This window comes from Eleutherodactylus coqui, chromosome 6, assembly GCF_035609145.1.
Source record: "Eleutherodactylus coqui strain aEleCoq1 chromosome 6, aEleCoq1.hap1, whole genome shotgun sequence".
NCBI classification, from domain to species: Eukaryota; Metazoa; Chordata; class Amphibia; order Anura; family Eleutherodactylidae; genus Eleutherodactylus; species Eleutherodactylus coqui.
The window spans coordinates 29,857,769-29,877,597 of NC_089842.1; the positions used below are offsets into that span (position 1 = coordinate 29,857,769).

A 19,829-nucleotide genomic window follows, 5' to 3' on the forward strand; every position below is an offset into this window, starting at 1 on the left:
GCAGGCTCCCAACCGAAAGAGCTACCCTTACGCTCTATCTGAGAGTATAGAACCCTAGCACAACTGGGACACCTCGGTTACCGTATCATAGCATAACTGGGACATCTCGGTTACAATAGCAACCAGTAGAGAAGTCTTGCTGTATCTTCATAAACTTTAGATAGAGCTCTTCCTCTACTCAGACTACTGTTCTCTTCTGGGATACTCTATGAATTTTTTCTACCTTTAAAATCTAAAAAAAATTTCTAGTACTATATCTCCTGATGATCCACTAAACTTATAGTAGAGTCTAAGTACTGATCATCATAAGTGACTACTAATGGTGTGCTATGGTTCAAATTCCAACTTACACGTGAAGTAACTAATAGTACACTATAGTCCTATAGCTGGATACCATTTCTCCAGCCTACAGAGGAGAAGGTACAATTTTAAGTACTCTTTGTTTCCAGGTGAAATATTATTGCACCTGAAAAAAGAACACAATCCCGGTCCGACGAGACTTCTTTAGTTCATACTATCCTGACCAGTGTAGTATTTCCTCAATGAACCCTACTAACTGACAAACACAATCACCTTTCGTTTGGGTTCCTTGGTATATTCTTTTTCCCTACGGGATAATTCCCCTCAGTAGTCATTATTAGGGGTAATTGTGCGCCAAGAAGTACTTTTCAACCGAGTACTATAAAACTCCAGGTCTTCTTTGAAAGACACCATGAGAAGACTTCTCAAACACGGTCAGGGCAGTGTCTAAGTACAGTTCAGCATTCACAGCAATCCTGTCTTGCTCTTATACAACACAATTCAGAACTAAAGTTGTCACACTAACTTCCCGCTGTTTATTCCGGGTAGAGTGTTTTTGTTATTAAAAGAAACATTCTATATATCTATCGAGTATCAAAAATTTCCAGGCCCCCACTGGTTTTTACCACTTATTACTAACGAGTGGGTTGAGGTACCTGGTATATGTGTGTCGTTTTTGTAGTGCCCTGTACATGTATTTTAGATATACCTAATAAAATGTATGTTTTTAAAGTAAGTCACGTCTGTGAATTCAGCCATACTACTTCATCTTAAACCGAAAACAAAAACTCTACTAGTGTCACACACAGCCCTCCACAAGGACTGGATATGATAAGCCGGGCACCGATAATTAAAGAAATTTATCCCTAGGATTACTCTATCCCTAAAATTTCCCTACTTTTTCCCTTAAACTTGCCCTCAGAAATACTGTCCTTAGCTCTCCCTATTCTGCCCCTAAAATGACCCTAACAATAGAAAAAGAAAACTGCCCCAACCTCTCATAATCCAGAGAGCGCACCTTCACCAGGTCACCCAAGATGTTTCTATATACCTCATCTGCAGGGAGGATTTTCTCTTCCGTCGACACTAAATGTGAAACCTGACCACTAAGCTGACTAGGAATAAAGTGCACCAATTCCTACAACCAAGGTCCCTGAATGCCCCATAAACCAATTCCGCATAGGAAAGGCCTGCCAGCCTAGGCCAACCAATGGAGGTTCCCACACGATTGTACATCTCTGTACTGAAGGGGCACTGAAGCAGGAAGTGCTCCATGCTTTCCAGCACATTGCTGCACTCCTGGCGTGGGCAACCCCTATCCACCAGTGGCCCGCTCTTCAAGTTACCCCTTACATACAGTCTCCCGTGGAAACAGTGCCAAGTCAAGTCCCAAAACTTCAAGGGGATCCTGTCAGAATTTAATAAACACAACCCTACCACCAGGTCCCGACTTGGGCAGTCCTTGAGTGCCAGAGGCTTCTGAAAATGGGTCAACAGAACCCTCTTGTCGAGGAGCTTCCTCGACAGAGTCCTGATCTCCCACATCCCTAGACCCCACCGATGTATCATCTTCAGAACCATGGTAGTGTAAACTGGAATATGCCTGTGCGGCATGCCGAGATCCTTCACTTGCCCTCCTGTCTCCCATTCCTGGAAGTAAGCCCGAAGCCATCCCCAACAGGAGAATACCCCCGGAGGAGCCCTCTCAAGCCAGAGGTTGCCTATGTTGTTCCTAACAAAGGTGTTTACAAGAAACACCACGGGGTTGACCATAGATAACCCCCCTAGTCTCCTCGTGCGGTACGTAACATCTCTCCTAATTAGGTTCAAACTATTCCCCCACAACATCAGGAAGAACAGGTTGTAGACCTGAGTCCAGAGAGGCTCTGGTAAATGCATACGCTGCCCAGGTAGATGAATACAGGGAGCAGGTATGTTTTGATCAGATTAACCCTTTCCCAAGGGGTCAAAGACCATCCCTTCCACTAGGCCACCTTCTGAGTGGCTCCATCAAGTCTGACCACCCAATTTTTCATGGGGTAATCTCCCTGGCCAAATTCGATACCGAGCACTTTAGCCGAGTCCTGGGGCACAGGAAGGTTGCCTGGGAGACCAAATGTAGAACCTCCCCTTCCTAACCAGAGACTTTCGCACCAGTTGATGCCAGACCCGGATGCTTCCGAGTAGTGATCCACCTCCGTCATCACGTACTCTGCCTCCTGCCTCGAGGACACAAAGACGATGAAATCATCAGCATATGCTGCCACTCTGACGGTGGCTTCCGTCACTGCCCTATTCATCCCAACCCCCCCCCCCCATACGGCCACCATCAATCCTCCTAAGGAAAGGATCAATGGCAAACACGTACAGCACGAGGCTCAGAGGACAACGCTGACGGATGCCAGAACCAACCTCAAACGGGTGGCCGACCCAACCATTCACTAGTGGGAAAGTCTTAGCCCCCGCATACAATGTTATGAGCCAATTGACAAACCCCACTGGCAAGCCATATCTCAGAAGAACAGACCAGAGGTATTCGTGGTTAACCCGATCAAACACTTTGGCCTGATCCAAGGACAGCAAGTCCCCCTCCAAGTGACCCACCCTACTCTGCTCCATTGCCTCTCGGACACCGAAAACAGCACTAAAAGTGCTGTGGCCTGGAACAGAGCAATGCTGGGCCCCCGAGAGGAGCCGGGGTGCAAACTCGACCAGCCGATTAAACAGCACTTTTGCCAGAACCTTCCTGTCCGTATTGAGAAGCGCTATGGGACGCCAGTTCTCATTATGGCTCGGATCCTTACCTTTTGACAAAATGATCAAGGCCGACCTCCTCATTGACTTTGGGAGAGTGTCCGAGGAAAGACACTCATTGAATACCTCAGTCAAGATGGGACTCAAGATGTCCTTAAAGGTCTTATAGTACTCAGTTGTTAAGCCATCCGGACCAGGCGATTTTTTGAGCCCAAGCCTATCAATTGCCAGTTTAACTTCCACTACATTGGTGTCCTCTGTCAAAACATTAAGGGAGTTGTCATCCCCTTGCTTAGGAACAGCTTCAGCCAGGAAAGCCGACATCACGTCTCAATCTAGATCCCTCTTTCTCAAAAGGTGCGAGTAAAGGGATCTGACGACTTTCAGAATCCCTGATCTGGACCTGTTCAGAGATCCTGTACTGTCGAACAGTCCAGTGACAACTTTACGATTCACTGACATTTTACAGTTTCTGTAAGGGTCAGGTGAGTGGTACTTCCTGAAATTCCTCTCAAAAACCAACGATGCGTGCCTCTCATTCTGGCACCCTTTGAGCAAAGACTTCACTCTGGAGATATCCTCACGGCTACCTCCAGTCAAAACGAGATGTTCGAGTTTCCTCCTCAGGCCCTGATAAAGATGGTACTTACTCAGGCTCCTGAGGCTAAAGAGCTGGCAGAAGAACCTTGCCGCCTTGATCTTGAGCATCTCCCACCACTCAGAGTTACTGATACAAAGATCCAGTAATGGTACCTGGCTCTGCAGAAAATCCTCAAAGGACTGTCTTATCTCTGCATCCCTCAGGAATGACAAATTCAGCCTCCATAAGCCTCTGCCCATTCGGGGGGTCTCTGCAACATTCAGGGAAAACAAAATCAGAGAATGGTCGGAGAATTCCACCAGAACAACAGAAACCGCTGTGGTAAAAAGGACTGACACTCCGCTATATGGCTCAACCGCAAGAGATCAGTAAGATGGACCAGACCTCCTTTTGTTCTAGGTACCTCACTGTCTGCCTCCTCCAAAGTCAAGGAGAAAGTTTGGAACCTATTGGAGAGTTCAACAGGAGGAGAGTTGGGATTACCTTTTTCTGCCTCTGGCCTCGTGTAGGAAAAGTTTTCCTTTCCCTCGTTTTTTTTTCTCCCAGTGCCCTGCTTGCATTTTTTCTTTTACCACTCCTTGTCATCCTCACCCACACTTGCATAGTGGGAGGAATCTGAAGAAGTGGCAGCCTCCTTCCTTTGGATCCTCCTGACCTCCTCATCCAATTCCCGTGAAGCCTCAGCTACATGATTTGCATCCGGAGCAGGGGCCAGCATTGACCCACCTGCCACCTGAGTTTCCACCAGCTCCCTGCTCCTTCTGCGCTTTTCTTGGCACCTCAGCTTGGCAGCTCCAGCATGCTTGTTCCTCCTTGGCTCCTGGGCTCCATCGCCTCTGCTGGTCCCCTCTCACGCAGAGGCAACCTCACAGCTCTCCTCTGCTGGGGTGACAACCGCATTGGCGAAAGAACGTGGACAGTGACTGAATGGGTGACCGAGGTCACCACACGGGTGATACCTAATCTCTGTACAAGATGCTGCAAGAAAGATGACCTACCTTGCCACACATAGCACACTTGATGACTTTACAGGCGGCACTCAAATGTGTGGGGTTGCCGCACTTGTGACAAAGCTTTGGTTGCCCCTAGTAGAAGGCCAAGATACGATCCCGACCGAGGAAGGCCACAGATGGTATGTGGGCCACCGAGTTTTCTGAATGCTTTAGTTTCACCATAAACGTCCAGGCTCCGGACCAGATGCTGTGTTCGTCCCGGTTCTTATTGGGCATGTCTACCACCTCACCAAACCGACTTAGCCAAGTCATAATATCATAACAAGAGAGGGACTCGTTATGAGTCAAAATGGTCACTTTCTTGACTCCAGTCTGGCAGGTTACCACTTGTGATGCGAAACCACACCATTTGGGCTTGTCCATCAACTTTTGGTTCCCCCAGAATAGCTCAAGGCCCTCTGGGTGAAAAAAGCTGATGTCAAACTTAGACATGCCGTAAGGATGGATCAGGGCATAGATGTCATTCTCCCTGAACCGCATCTTCAGCAGAAGCTCTACCACCTTACTCTTTGAGGGGCATGCGTCATCGCCTCTCCACTGAAGACGGGCCACATTCCTACGGCCAATGTCCTGCCCGGTCGTTGGGGGGGGGGGGGGGGGGGGCCATACAGTCTCTTGCTCTTGGAAGGCACTGAGTCTGTCTCTCTATCCATAGAGAGAAGACCCCACTACTCTACACCCTACATTCATCGAGCTCTCCCCCCTCCTTAAGGCCTCCAGGAGGCGCTGCCGCAAAACGCCGTCCCCAGAGCCCAAAGACAAGGAGGACGCCTCTCCCCTCCCTCCAGTGGTGACACTGGCATAACTTTTACCAGATGTTGTCACCGCTGGCGGGGCAACTGGATCCTGACCCACTCCCTGACTACCCTCCGAAGCCTCACCGACCTGTACACAAAATGGCGTACCAACTGGGGAACCAGTGACACCTGGAGTTTCCAGGGTCCCTGCAGAAACAGGGTTACCAACAGTCACATCCATTATCTCACGAACCTCTCCATTAGCTGCTGGACCAGGACCCATTTTACCTTTACCCTTATTTTTCCCTTTATGCCCAGAGGTCAAGTCCATCCCACCTCCGGTGAGTGGCTGAAGATGCACACCAGCAGTGTCTGGCCTTTCAACGTTTCTCCTGACTTTGGTGCCTGTAGCTCCACCCACCTTAGCACCTCTGGGAGTTGTAGTTCCATCAACTTTCCTTCCAGCAATAGGCGGATGTTTACCATGGGTGAGAGGGTCGGCAGACCTGGCCCCCACCCACTGCGCTCCCTCTGCACCCAATAGGCACTTTAGGGACACAGGGGGGCAGCCAAACTACCACAGGTGGGACCTGGCGCCAGATTACACCCCCCTCCCACTGGGACGTGACCAACAGTGCCAACACCTCTGGACTGGCTGCGACCCTTCACTTTCCCAACGATCTTCTCTACCTCCTTTACTCCTCCATTCCCACTACTAGCACAAGCTTGGAGTTTTGGGCCGCATTAACCCTCTCTTCCCCAGTCCCCTGCACCGGATCCACCACAGAGCCCGGGACTAGGAGCTCAGGGTTACCACCCTGGTCTGACTTTACAGCCAAACCAGAGTACTTGGTGACATAAATAAATTTCTCCTCAATATATGTCCTTTTCTTTATCCTCCTTTCTTGCTAGATGTTTCCAGGGGCAAATCTTTTCCAAAACAGAAGGACCGCAGCCTATCTGGGGACTCTTGCAGCTGAATCTGCTGCATTATTAGCGCCCCCTCTCCACTGCTTCCTCATAAAAGTCAATGGCTTTAAGCTACCGCGATATGGCCAGTTTCCTGGTGTGGGATCTGGGCCGCTATGCATCATAACGGGCAGCACGCAGCTCCTGCCTATATTTATTCAGCTGCCTCCCGACATGCCCATAATCTTTCATATATTTGGCGATATGTGATGCTACATCCGTCGCCGACTCGCCCTCCTTGCGATCAGCCCAACTTGCCTGTGTATACTGTTTTGCTGCATGGTCCTCCACTTTCTTCCTCTGGCTGCGAGTCATCTTGGGCTCCTCCAGGGGAGTCAGGGTGTCATTGCTGCCACCCCGAGCAGATCTTCTCCCCTCCTGGGGTGCAGTCCTTCCTTCATTTCCCCGACCGAAACCGGAGGGAGGAGGTCCGGGACTCCATGGCTGGAGCACGCCCAGCACCTGTAGCCTTTTCTGGGTAGTTTTTCTTCCTACTGGTGACCAAACACACAGCCTTCTCCAGAGCTGCACTCACTATTCTGCTGGTAGAGTCACTGTGTACATACATTACTTATCCTGAGTTACAACCTGTATTATACTCCAGAGTTGCACTCACTATTCTGCTGGTGGAGTCACTGTGTACATACATTACTTATCCTGAGTTACATCCTGTATTATACTCCAGAGCTGCACTCACTATTCTGCTGGTGGAGTCACTGTGTACATACATTACTTATCCTGAGTTACATCCTGTATTATACTCCAGAGTTGCACTCACTATTCTGCTGGTGGAGTCACTGTGTACATACATTACTTATCCTGAGTTACATCCTGTATTATACTCCAGAGCTGCACTCACTATTCTGCTGGTGGAGTCACTGTGTACATACATTACTTATCCTGAGTTACATCCTGTATTATACTCCAGAGTTGCACTCACTATTCTGCTGGTGGAGTCACTGTGTACATACATTACTTATCCTGAGTTACATCCTGTAGATCTTTTATTATAAAAGTATGAAACATAACAATAAAAGCAAACTGTAACAATAGTAAATAATAATAATACAACCGTATACAGAGATAAGGCCCTTCTCCCAGAGTCCATGGTCCACAAACAAAAGAAACCCCATGTCTGGACTCCCCTTCCCCCGGCCGCACACTCGCACACACACTCGAAACAAAACACAATATACCTAAAAGAAGAGCATCCAGCTATCCAGAAGATAAAACTAAAACTCCAGGTCCAGCCGTACCGCACTGAAACCCCAGCATAAACAAAATTAGGCAATAACGTAAACATAACATATATATATACCAATAATTAACTAAATATGAAAATAAAGACCAAGCCAACCGGCATACAAAAATAACTAAAGAAATTGTTTTTCAAAAATTTTTTTTTTTTTTTTTTTGGGTCCCCAGTGCAGCTCGGGGGCCATGCCTGCTCCATCAGTCCGTGCCCAGAGTTCTAAAGTTCAGGACGTGCCAAGCCACACCAGGGTTTTTTTTTTTTTTTAATATATATAAACTGTACAACACTCTGCCTGCCGCAGCCTGGGGGCCACGCCCGCTCCACCAGTCCGTGCCCAGAGTTCAATGTTCGGGACGTGCCAGGCTACGGCTCAAGGCATGAAACCACTCCCCCCCAACCCCCCACCCAACCTAACTACCACCCAGAACGTGAATATATACATATAAAACATACAATAACCAATATACATGACATACACGATATATATTAACATAACCCGAAAGCCTAAGGTCGGCTCACCTGCAGCCCTACTTCACTCCATCTTGCCCAAATCAAAACAAAAAGCTTTATGGTGCACTCACAGCCCGCCACCGGGATTGGAGGTGATAAGCCGGGCACAGATATCTTAATGTACTATCCCTTGCATTTTCTCCCTATTCTTTCCCTAATTTGCCCTAGACTGTTCCTACATACCGTATCAACGGGGAGGACTTTCAGCTCCGTCGAGATTAAACACCGTGCACTCCAGATGTGGAACCTGACCACTAGGCCAACTAGAAATAAAGTGCAGCGGTCCCTGCCACCAAGGCCTCTGAACGCTCCATAAGCCCACTCCGCATAGGAGAGGTGTGCCAGCTGAGGCCAGCCTATGGAGACCCCTACCCGTTGGTATACCTCTGTATTAAAGGGGCACTGAAGCAGGAAATGCTCCATGCTTTCCAGCACGTCGCTGCACTCCTGACGGGGGCAACCCCTGTCAATCAGAGGACTGCTCTTCAAGTTACACCTTACATACAGTCTCCCGTGAAAGCAGCGCCAAGCCAAGTCCCAAAACTTCAAGGGGACCCGGGTTGAATTCAGTAAACGTAACCCTCCCTCCAGGTCCCGACTTGGGCAGTCCTTGAGCGCCAGGGGCTTCTGGAAATGGGTCAACAGGACTCTTTCGTCGAGGAGCCTCCTCGTCAGAGTCCTGATCTCCCACATCCCCAGACCCCACCGGCGTATCACCTTCAGAACCAAGGTAGCGTAAGCCGGGAGATGTCCGTGCTGCGTGCGAAGGTCCTTCACTCGCCCTCCTGTCTCCCATTCCTGGAAGAAGGGCCGAAACCATCCCCTGCAGGAGTAGACCCACGGAGGAGCCCTCTCTTGCCAGAGGTTGCCTATGTTGATCTTAAAAAAAGTGTTTACAAGAAACACCACGGGGTTGACCATAGACAACCCCCCTAGTCTCCTCGTGCGGTATGTAACATCTCTCCTGATCAGGTTCAACCTGTTCCCCCACAACATTAGGAAGAACAGGTTGTAGACCCGAGTCCAGAGAGGTTCTGGCAAAATGCATACGCTGCCCAGGTAGATGAATAACGGGAGCAGGTATGTTTTGATCAGGCTAATTCTTTCCCGAAGGGTCAAAGACCAACCCTTCCACTGATTTACCTTGTGAGTTGCACCATCCAGCCTGTCCACCCAATTTTGCATGGGGTAATCCCCCTGGCCGAATTTGATGCCAAGTACTTTTGCTGAAGTTTGGGGCACCGGAAGGGTGTCCGGGAGATCAAACGTAGGATCCCCCCTTCCTAACCAGAGACTTTCACACTTATCCCAGTTGACCATAGACCCGGAAGCTTCCGAGTAGCGGTCCACCTCCGACACCACAAACTCCGCCTCCTCTCTCGAGGACACGAAGAGCGTGACATCATCGGCGTATGCCACTGCCCTCAGGGTAGCCTCCGGCACCGCCCGGTCCATCCCGACCCCTGCTATAGGTCCACAATCAACCCTCCTAAGGAAGGGATCTATCGCAAACGCATACAACAGGGGGCTTAGAGGACAGCCCTGACGGACGCCGGACCCCACCTCAAAAGGGCGGCCGGGCCAACCGTTCACCATCGGGAAAGTCTCAGCCCCTGCATACAATGTTCGCAGCCAATCAACAAACCCCACTGGCAGGCCGTGTCTCAGAAGGACGGACCAGAGGTACTCGTGATTAACCCGATCAAACGCTTTGGCCTGATCCAAGGACAGCAGGTACCCCTCCCAGTGACCAGCCCTACCCTGCTCCACTGCCTCCCGGACACCGAGAACAGCGCTAAAGGTGCTATGGCCTGGAACAGAGCAATGCTGCGCCCCCGAGAGGAGCCGGGGTGCAAACTTGACCAGCCGATTAAACAGCACTTTTGCCAGAACCTTCCTGTCCGTATTGAGAAGCGCTATGGGACGCCAGTTCTCAATACGGCTCGAGTCTTTACCTTTTGACAGAATGATCAAGGCCGACCTCCTCATTGACTTTGGCAGAGTGCCTGAGGAAAGACACTCATTTAATACCTCCGTCAAGAGGGGACTCAAGAAGTCCCTGAAGGTCTTATAATACTCGGATGTTAATCCATCCGGACCTGGCGACTTTTTGGGCCGGAGCCCATCAATCGCCAGTCTAACTTCCTCTTCTCTGATCTCTTCTGTCAAAACGCCAAGAGAGGTGTCTACCCCTGGCCCAGGGACAGCTTCAGCCAGGAAAGCCGACATCACTTCCGAATCTAGATCCCTCTTTCCCAAGAGTTGCGAGTAGTAGGATCTGACGACCTCCAGAATCCCTGATCTGGATCGATTCAGGGACCCCGTACTGTCAATCAGTCCAGTGACCACTTTACTATTCACTGACATCCTACAGTTTCTGTAAGGGTTGGGCGAGCGGTACTTCCCGAAATCCCTCTCAAAAACCAAGGATGCGTGTCTGTCATACTGGCACATCTTGAGTAAAGATTTCACTCTGGAGATCTCCTCGCGGCTACCTCCAGTCGAAACGAGATGTTCGAGTTTCCTCCTCAGGCCGTTGTACAGGCGGTACCTGTCCAGGCATCTGAGGTTGGAGAGCTCACGGAAGAACCTCGCCGCCCTCCTCTTGAACATCTCCCACCACTCTGATTTACTGCTACAGAGATCCAGTAATGGTACCTGGCTCTGCAGAAAATCCTCAAAGGACTGTCTTATCTCTGCTTCCTCCAGGAGTGATGAATTCAGTCTCCACAAACCTCTACCCATCCGGGGGGTCTCTGCAACATTCAGAGAAAACAATATTAGACAGTGATCGGAGAATTCCACCTCAACAACGGACACTGGTGAAGAGATGGCTTCCTCCTTCAAATAAAACCTGTCTATTCTAGACCTGCTCTGACCCCTATAAAAGGTGAATCCCTCGTGGCCTGGGGTGTGCCGGATGTGGACATCCACCAGGCGAGCCTCGCTAGCTATGCTATTAAGTGCGACGCTGTCAAAAGTCAACCGCCTGTCTCCAGAGCCTCCCCTATCGCGGGCTCTTGTGACTGCATTAAAGTCACCTCCAAAGACAACTTGGCGGCTGGTAAAAAGGTAGGGCTTGATCCTCATAAAGAGACTCTTCCTGTCCTTTTTTGACTGGGGACCGTAGATGTTTACAAGTCTCAATTCTTGTCCCTTCATGAGGACATCTAAGATCAGGCACCTTCCCATTTCTAATTCAATAACTCGTCGGCATTCGACCGCTGCGGTAAAAAGGACCGCCACTCCGCTATACGGCTCGGCCGCAAGAGACCACCAGGAAGGGCCTGACCTCCACTCCCTTTTTGCCTTATGTATGGCTGCCAAATCGGACAGCCTGGTCTCCTGCAAGAATAAAATGTCGGCTTCAACGCGGCCGAGAAAATCAAAGGCCGCAAATCTAGCCGTATCCGACTTAATGCTGGCAACGTTAATTGATGCCAGAGTCAGCGGAGTGGGTGCCGCCATCATGAGTGATTAAATTAGATGGCTTTCTTCCTCACACCCGCTTCTTCGGGGTCAGAGGAAAGCCCCTTGCTTCTTTTTTTGGACACAGATGTGTCCATAGCAGGGGATCCCCCGACCCCATCGTCCTTGCTTCCAGGCTCCAGAGTAGCCCCCTCCCCGGAAGGAACTATGCCTCCACGAGTAGGAGACTCAGCGCCCCCTGTTGACCCTTTCTTTGCCCCAGGCACCTTGCCCTTCGCTTCCCCCTCAGAGGAGGAAGAGATGTCTTGAAGGGCCCGGTACCTGTTGGAGAGTCCAACTGGAGGCGAGCTGGCTTCTCCTTCCAGTACTTTGCCAGGGGTGGGAGAAGATCTTGAATCCCCCCTTCGCTTTCTCTTAGTGGCACCTAGCTTACGCCGTTTCTCTAACCACCTCTTTCCTTCCTCATCCACACTCTCATAGTGGGAGGAATCTGAAGAGTTGGTCTTTCTCTCCTCCCTTTGGATCCTCCTGTCCTCTTCATCCACTTCGCTGTCCCTCAAGGCCTCAGCCGCACAATTTGCTTCAGGAACAGGGGCCACCATTGACCCACCTGCTGTGGGCGCTCCTGTCAGCTCCCTGCTCCGTCTGCTTTTGTCCTGACGCCTCTGCTCAGCAGGCGTCTTTTGCCGGTTCTTCCCTGGCTCCTGAGCTCCTCCACCTCTGCTAGTCCCCTCACCCCCGGAGGCCGCACCATGGCCCCCATCCGTAGGGGCTGAGACCGCATTGGCAAAGGAGCGTGGACAGCGACTGAATGGGTGACTGAGATCACCACACAGGTTACACCTAATCTCCGCACAGGAGGCGGCTAGATGACCCAGACCCCAACACAGAGCGCACTTCAAGGTCTTACAAGCGGCGCTCAAGTGTGAGGGGTCGCCGCACCTGTGGCAGAGCTTCGGCTGCCCCTGGTAAAAGGCCAGGATACGATCCCTGCCGAGGAAGGCTGCAGATGGAATGTGTGCCACTGAGTTACCTGAACGCTTCAGCTTGACCATAAACGTCCAGGCCCCGGACCATATGCCGTGCTCATCCCTGTTCTTTCTGGGCATGTCTGTCACCTCTCCGTATCGACCGAGCCACGTCATTATATCAAAACAAGAAAGTGACTCGTTACGAGTCAAAACGGTCACCTTCTTGACTTCGTTCTGGCGAGACACCACCTGGACGGCAAAGTCTCGCCAGCCGGGCTCGCTTTTCATCAGCTCGTAATTCCCCCAGAAGAGTTCTAGACCCTCTGGGCGAACGAAGCTGATGTCAAACTCAGACGTGCCGAAGGGATGGATTAGGGCAAAGATGTCAACCGCCCTAAAGCCCATCTTCAGTAGAAGCTCCACTACCCTCGCCCTCGGGGGGCATGTATCATTGCCCCTCCAACGAAGACGGACCACATTCCTACGACCTGCGTCCTGCCCGGGTGTTGGTAGGGACCATACGGTCTCCCCCCTTTGCTCTCGGAAGGCTCCTAAGCCGTGTCTCTCTGTCCAAAGAGATAGGTTCACCTCTCTTCCTCCAACTGTGATTGAACTCTCCCCCTTCCGTAGAGCCCCTAGGAGGCGCTGTTGCAATACGCCCTCTCTAGAGCCTGGAGACAAGGAGGACCCTTCCCCTCCAGCGGCGACACTGGCATAACTCCTACCAGCTGTGGTCGCCGCCGGAGGGGCGACTGGAACCTGTGATGTGCCCTGACTATCCCCAGAACCTGTGCCTATATTTACAGTAGGTTCCCCTGTGCTGAGAACAGTAGCTTCAGCCCGTACCTCCGAGTGCGTCGGAGCATCAGACTCGCGGGCTGCACCAGACACATCCACACCTTTCATACCAAGATCTTTCTTTCCAAGACCCTCTGGACCGGACTTGGGGTTAGAAGCAGCTTTTTTATTTTGGGCCTTGGTAGACCTGGGGGGTGGCACTGCTGCCCCATCTTGCGCAGCTGCAACCACCGTAATGACCCCCCCATGGTCAGCACTCTGCATTCCGGCAGTATTAACATTTTTATTTTTGCTTTTTCCTTTACATTTGCCAGCAGCCTCCACATCACTGGGTGCCTGGGACCTAGGCTGGGACCTAGACTGAGGGACCCCCGTAGACCGACCTGTCGCACGGGGGACCCCCGATCCCGCAGCACCCTCCGCATCACTGGCCTTACTAGCGCTGGCAGTTCCGCCACTGCCAAACTCTTTTGCCACCTTGCCTTGTCCTGTGCTGGCCGCCCTGCTGGCTGTTTCTGTCACTGCACTAACTGAAACAGGGACAGAGGACCCGGACACTTTAACTCCTTTATCCCTGTTCCCATGTTCAAAACCCACTGCAGAGTCAGAAACCGGGGTTCTCAGGGTGGGGGTGCCCTGATCCGACTTTGCAGCCAAACCAGCACCCCCCGTCACATACACAAATTTCTCCTGCACCAAATTCTTTTTTTTTCCTTTTTTCGCCTTGATTTTCACTTCCTCCTCTGGTAAATCATCACCAAACTTAAGGCTGCTCATATTAGGGGGGGATTCCAACAGCCTTATCTGCTGCAATATTAAAGCGCCCCCATCGCTTTTATCTTCTTCTGGATCAGAATCCCCGGAGGTTAGAGGCAGCGCAACCTGCTCCGGCCGGAGGCTGCTGGTGGTTGTAGTGCCACTCTGGGATTTCTCTCCCCGCACGCTCATAGTCTGCCATGCTGGTGGCCAGACGGGAGGCCAGCTCTACCACAGACTCCCCTTTCCGACGATCACTCCACTGTGGCTTACCTTCTTTGCTGAGCGTTTGGCTGCGAGTCTGACTGCGGGTCATCATCTCGCTTCCGGCGCTGTCAGATGCGGCTGCACCAACCTGCTGGGCCATGTCACTCCGCCTGCGACCCGGACCCTCTCTCTTCGCAGCTTTACTAGCTGCTCCGGCTTTCCTGGTTGTTGCTGCTGAAACCACGTATGCCGCCAGCGCTGCTGATGGTGTTGTCGCTGCCTTCTCAGCACTCCCCCCCCTCCGACCGAAGCCGGGGGGGGGGGGGAATTGCGGGACTCCATAGAACAAGAAGCCCAGCTACGTGCTCTGATCCTGGGCTCCAAAACAGGCTTCCAGCTGGGACTGCAACCACACCCTGGTTCTCTGAGGAGCTCCAACAAACCACACCTTACTCCAGAGATGCACTCACTATTCTGCTGGTGGAGTCACTGTGTACATACATTACTTATCCTGCACTAATCCTGAGTTAGATCCTGTATTATTATCCAGAGCTGCACTCACTATTCTGCTGGTGGAGGTAATAAGTGATAACTCTCTGTAGAGACTTATAGTCTTGGATTGATGATGGTTACAAAGCTGACATGTATGTGATAGTCATGATAACAAGATGATGATTCTCGCTATAAATCTCTTTATCTCTTCAGTTCCTACAGAGAATTCAACACTAAATGGCCTTAAATGTCCGTCCGCCTACTGCGAGAACACTACTGGGGCATGTGATGGGGACCTTAAGATGATGGCGTGCAGAGGAAGTGAGACACAATGTGTTGACTTTAGGGGGCGCGTAAAAGATCCAAGTGAGTAAACCTTAATTGCTTCTGAAATGTCTACAAATGTTAGAAACGTGTTAACGGGGTCACCCGATGCAACATTAAGGGCTCATGCCCATGAGTGTTGCGTGATGCACCCATGAATTTACACCATGGTATCACCGCGATTAAAAACATGATAATGCCTACGAGTGATTGCGGAATTCTGCGGTCTCCTTTATTATGCTGAATTAATGGAGACCTCCCACAGTGTAAATCCGTATAACAGCAGCTGTACCCTTACTGGGATATTGTGTATACAGCAGCTGCTGAACGTGAATGTGTGTATCCACAGTGCGGTAATCGAACCAGTCCTAATAATACTAATAATGATCATAGCCACCAGGGGGAGCACCAGCACTCAGTCCTTGTAAATGCCATCCCTTTAAAACCCAACCCCACTTACCCCGAGGTAGTGACTGATTGGGTCTTTTATGTAATGACGTAAAAAAAGTTAGCACATTAGTTAGCATTTGATGCTTGCTGTGAAAAAACCTGTAAACATGGCAAGAATAGCAAATTTTGTATATCTCGCCTTAAGAAAAATGGAATAGAAAATGGTCAAAAAGTCTAAAACATTTTGGCTCTTGTTACAGCAGAAAAAAATGAAAAATGAGTTGGTCATTGGGGTGCAAACAGGCTTCGGTACTAAAAGGGTTAAGCATCACACAGTGCAACAGTTTTACCTGAGCTGCAGCCGTAGGCCTCCTTCACACGAGCGTACGCATATTTGCGGAATGAACAGCGCTGTTCTTGCACGCACAGCGCAATGTATTTTACGGCACTTTTTGCAGCCGCAAGGATTGTATATTTCCACGCGGCAAAAAAGATATTGATTGAAACGGCTCTAAAGAGTTCCAGATGGGCTCCTTTTCCTGCACAATTACGCAGTATTTACGCATCTCCTAGCGTATTGTGCGCATGCATTTACGCATCCCCATTGACTTCTGTGGAAACATTTCTCAGGATAATGGAGCATGCTGTTTTTTTCGCACGGCCGAAATACGCGCATTTGAACAAACCCATTGAAATCAGTAGCTTCTATTCTCTGCTTAACGTTCGCGCAAATGTTGCATGCACAAGTACGCGGAGAATAGAACCTGCTGATTTCGGTCGTGCAAAAAACAGCATGCTCTATTTCCCTGCGCACCCACAGCCCCAATAGAAGTCAATGGGGCTGTGCAAACGCGCATGCAGTAGACTAACAGATGCGTGACGCATTGCATAGGTGCGCAGGAAAAAGAACACATCTGGATCTCATTAGACTAATTAGCCACTTCAATCGGTGCGTGTTTTTTCGCCACGCCCAAATGAACATGTCCTGCGGGCGTAAAAAGTATAGTAAAATACGCTGAGGGATACGCAAAAAGCATCATTCATGGTACGTTCAAATACACATGTTCTTATATAGGGGGTCTTCTCATCTGAGACATTTATGATGCAACCACGCGGTTTACCATAAGGGGGCTTTCACATGGGGTGGAATATTCTGCCCCCCCTATACGATATTCAGTACCACAATCTGCACGGCTAACGAGCGGATTTTGATGCGGAAATGAAAATGTCAGAATTCTGCTGACAATTCTGTATCAAAATCCCCATGTAGACCCTAAGGCTGCTTTCAAGCCCTCAAGATGCGGCACCACACCCTGTAAATTCCGCAGGGCTATCTGTGGATTTAGATGCAGAATTTCCAATCTCATATACATGACCCTACCTGCTTCCTCTTGCCCCACACTTCGACCCCTTTGCTGTAACTTTGGTGTATGATGTTGGTGTCATTAGATGACGCACAAGCTCACCGCTGCCATAAAATCATCAAATGTCAGTTTAATACATTCAGGGATGTCAGGCGGGATGAGGATTACAATGTTAAGTTTATGGGCGGTGCTGCTGTGCTTCAGGTATGCGCTGGATTGAGTGAAGCCTTGCTAAGTAATGCGGCATACACTGCTAAGCTGCACCATACACTGCCCAACCAAGAGAGAGTAATAGAGAGACAGAGTTATTGAGCAATAGAGGGACAGACAGTGAGAGTGAGAGAGAGACAGAGAGAGAGCGCGCAACAGAGACAGACAGAGAGTGATAGAGACAGAGAGAGCAATAGAAAGAGATAGTGAGAGAAAGAGTGATAGAGTGACAGAGAGAGACAGCAATAGAAAGACAACAATAGAGACACAGAGTGAGAGAACAATAGAGACAGAAAGAGCGATAGAGAGAGAGACGGTGAGAAAAAGAGCAATAGAAACAGAGAAAAAGCGATAGAGAGCGATAGACAGAAAGAGATAGTGAGGCAGACAGAGAAAGCAATACAAAGACTGAGTGATAGAGAGACAGAGATAGCGATAGAGAGAGAGAGAAAGCAATAGAGAGATAGACAGAGAAAGCAATAGAGAAACAGACAGAGAGCGATATAGAAACAGAGAGCAATAGAGAGACAGACAGAAAGAGAGAATGATAGAGAAACAGAGAGCGATAGAGAGACAGAAAGAAACAGGCAGAGTGATAGAGATACAGAAACACAGAGCAAGTGATAGAGAGACAGAGAGAGCGATAGAGAGACAAATAGAGAGAGAGATAGCAATAGAGAGGCAGACAGAGAGACAGACAGAAAGAGAGAACAATAGAGAGAAAGAGATAGTGATAGACAGAGAGATTGATAGAGAGACAGAAACAGAGACAGAGTGATAGAAAGACAGAGAGAGAGAATGATAGACCCAGATAAAACAATAGAGAGAGCGATAGGGAGACAGAGAGAGAGCAATAGAGACAGAAACAAAAGCGAGAGACAGACTGAGAGGGACAGACAGAGAGAGACGGAAAGAGAACAAAAGAGGCAGACAGAGTGAGACAGAGAAATAGACAGACAGAAACAGACAGAGAGACAGACAACGAAAGAAACAGGTAGAGAGACAGAGAGAGAGGCAGACAGAGAGAGACAGACAATGAGAGAGATAGACAAACAGAGAGACAGACAGACAGACAGAGATAGAGACAGAGAGAGAGAGACAGACAAACAGAAAGAGACCTGTAGGCTTTTTTATATTAGATATCTGCTCCAAATACAAACTGACACTCCAAATAATCACCTAACCGAGCAGATTTAGAAGGTCACAACCATCACTTTTGAAACATTTTATGTTCACGTAGCAAACATCGGGTCATTCTAGTAACATAGACCTGCCTACCATTCTGCATCATAATCCACAGATACACCTGCATAATTTGATGCAGTATTCCACAGCAGCACCCTAAAAGTGTGGCAGCTTTCAAATTGCAGAGGTAGAGACAAGGGTGCCCCCCCCCCACCAAAAAAATATGAAGGATAGTGGCCCTCTGGAGCGGTATATTGTGTCTCAGAGCAGATTGCCCCCCCCAATCAGCAAAGATGATCCTCACTTTTTGTGATAACAGTGTTTTGTTTTTTCAGATGATTATCAGGATGATTACTGTATAAAGGCTTGTATTAACCCATTGGGATGCCGGGAAAACTTTAAAAGTCTCATCGGAGTGCAGGAGATAAAGAAAGTGAAACTGGAATGCTGAAAAGGTGTCAAACCCAGAACCCACCCATGAAGAACATGGAGAAACTATTTGCTTTTTTGTCTCAATTCTATTAAATTTGCTTTACTAATAAATGAAAGTCACCTGCAGTAAATGAACTGGGGTGCCGGGGCTCATGGAGCCATCAGCAAGCAGGCTAGCATCCTCTGAAACGCCTTGCTCTATTTTAATTCTGACTCTGGATCATGTTTCTAGTTAGTACTTTGAGTGCACAAGGGTGTACTACCCCAGAAGCCTTGGCTGGCTGCACAACAAATAGCAAACATCCCATTAGTCTGATTCATGGCTAGATCTTGCTACCTGCCTGCATTGGGCTACCTTGGATAGTTACAGGTTAATATGGCTGCAGGGCGTAGTGAGGTGCAATGAGCCCATTTACCACAATACACCCCTGTGCACTCACAGTACTAAAAAGATATATATTTAGCCCATAACAAGATCATTGGCTATAGCTAACCTACTTGTTGATGGTTTCCACCTAATAGAAGGAAACTGAGTGAACATCAACCGCCAAAGAAGGAAAACGGCACAAAATGTAATAAAGATTCAATCTAGGCCCAATATTACATTACTGATCAAGGCAATACATAAGGATTAAAGGGGTTTGCTGACACCCGTGACTCTCCTCTACCCGGTTCAAATACTGAGAGCAAGTCTAATTAATTATTTGCAGGTTTTAATGAAGATGTGATTATCTCTGAATGTTAATAAACTCTTTCCAAGCAGCATATGGTTGTCATGTCTTTGGTTTAGGATGTGTTAGGATATTACTTAAAGGGGTTGTCTGGTTGTAAACGATTGATGGCCTATCCTTAGCGGGCGTCTGCCAACTGGGCCCCCTAGTGATCATCTGTTCACCAAGTCAGTGTGCATGTCCACTGAGCTGATTTCCGGAGGAAGCAGACAGTTCTGTTAGTGCAATGAAGCGCTACAGGTATATTCTTGTGCGCCAAATTTAAAAGGGTTAAGTTCGAGCTACTTGAAGAATCATAGTACTGTTCACACAACATTGTGTGTAATCAACTGATTATCTCCTTTTTTTTAGAAAAAATAACAGAAATATTTATACGATTTTTAGACAAAGACATTGAAAAG

At 49.1% G+C, this 19,829-nt stretch overlaps 1 protein-coding gene across 2 annotated transcripts in view; it reads left to right on the forward strand.

The window, feature by feature from the left end:
- LOC136631996 (phospholipase A2 inhibitor 31 kDa subunit-like) overlaps positions 1-19,462 on the forward strand; it is a 54,293-nt gene extending 34,831 nt beyond the window's left edge. For both annotated transcript variants that reach the window (XM_066606523.1, XM_066606524.1), the window contains 2 exons: positions 15,006-15,158; positions 18,601-19,462. In XM_066606523.1, coding sequence (XP_066462620.1) covers positions 15,006-15,158; positions 18,601-18,716 — 269 coding nt within the window. In that variant the 3' untranslated portion in view covers positions 18,717-19,462. The remainder of the gene's footprint in view (positions 1-15,005; positions 15,159-18,600) is intronic.
- The last annotated feature ends 367 nt before the right edge of the window (positions 19,463-19,829 follow it).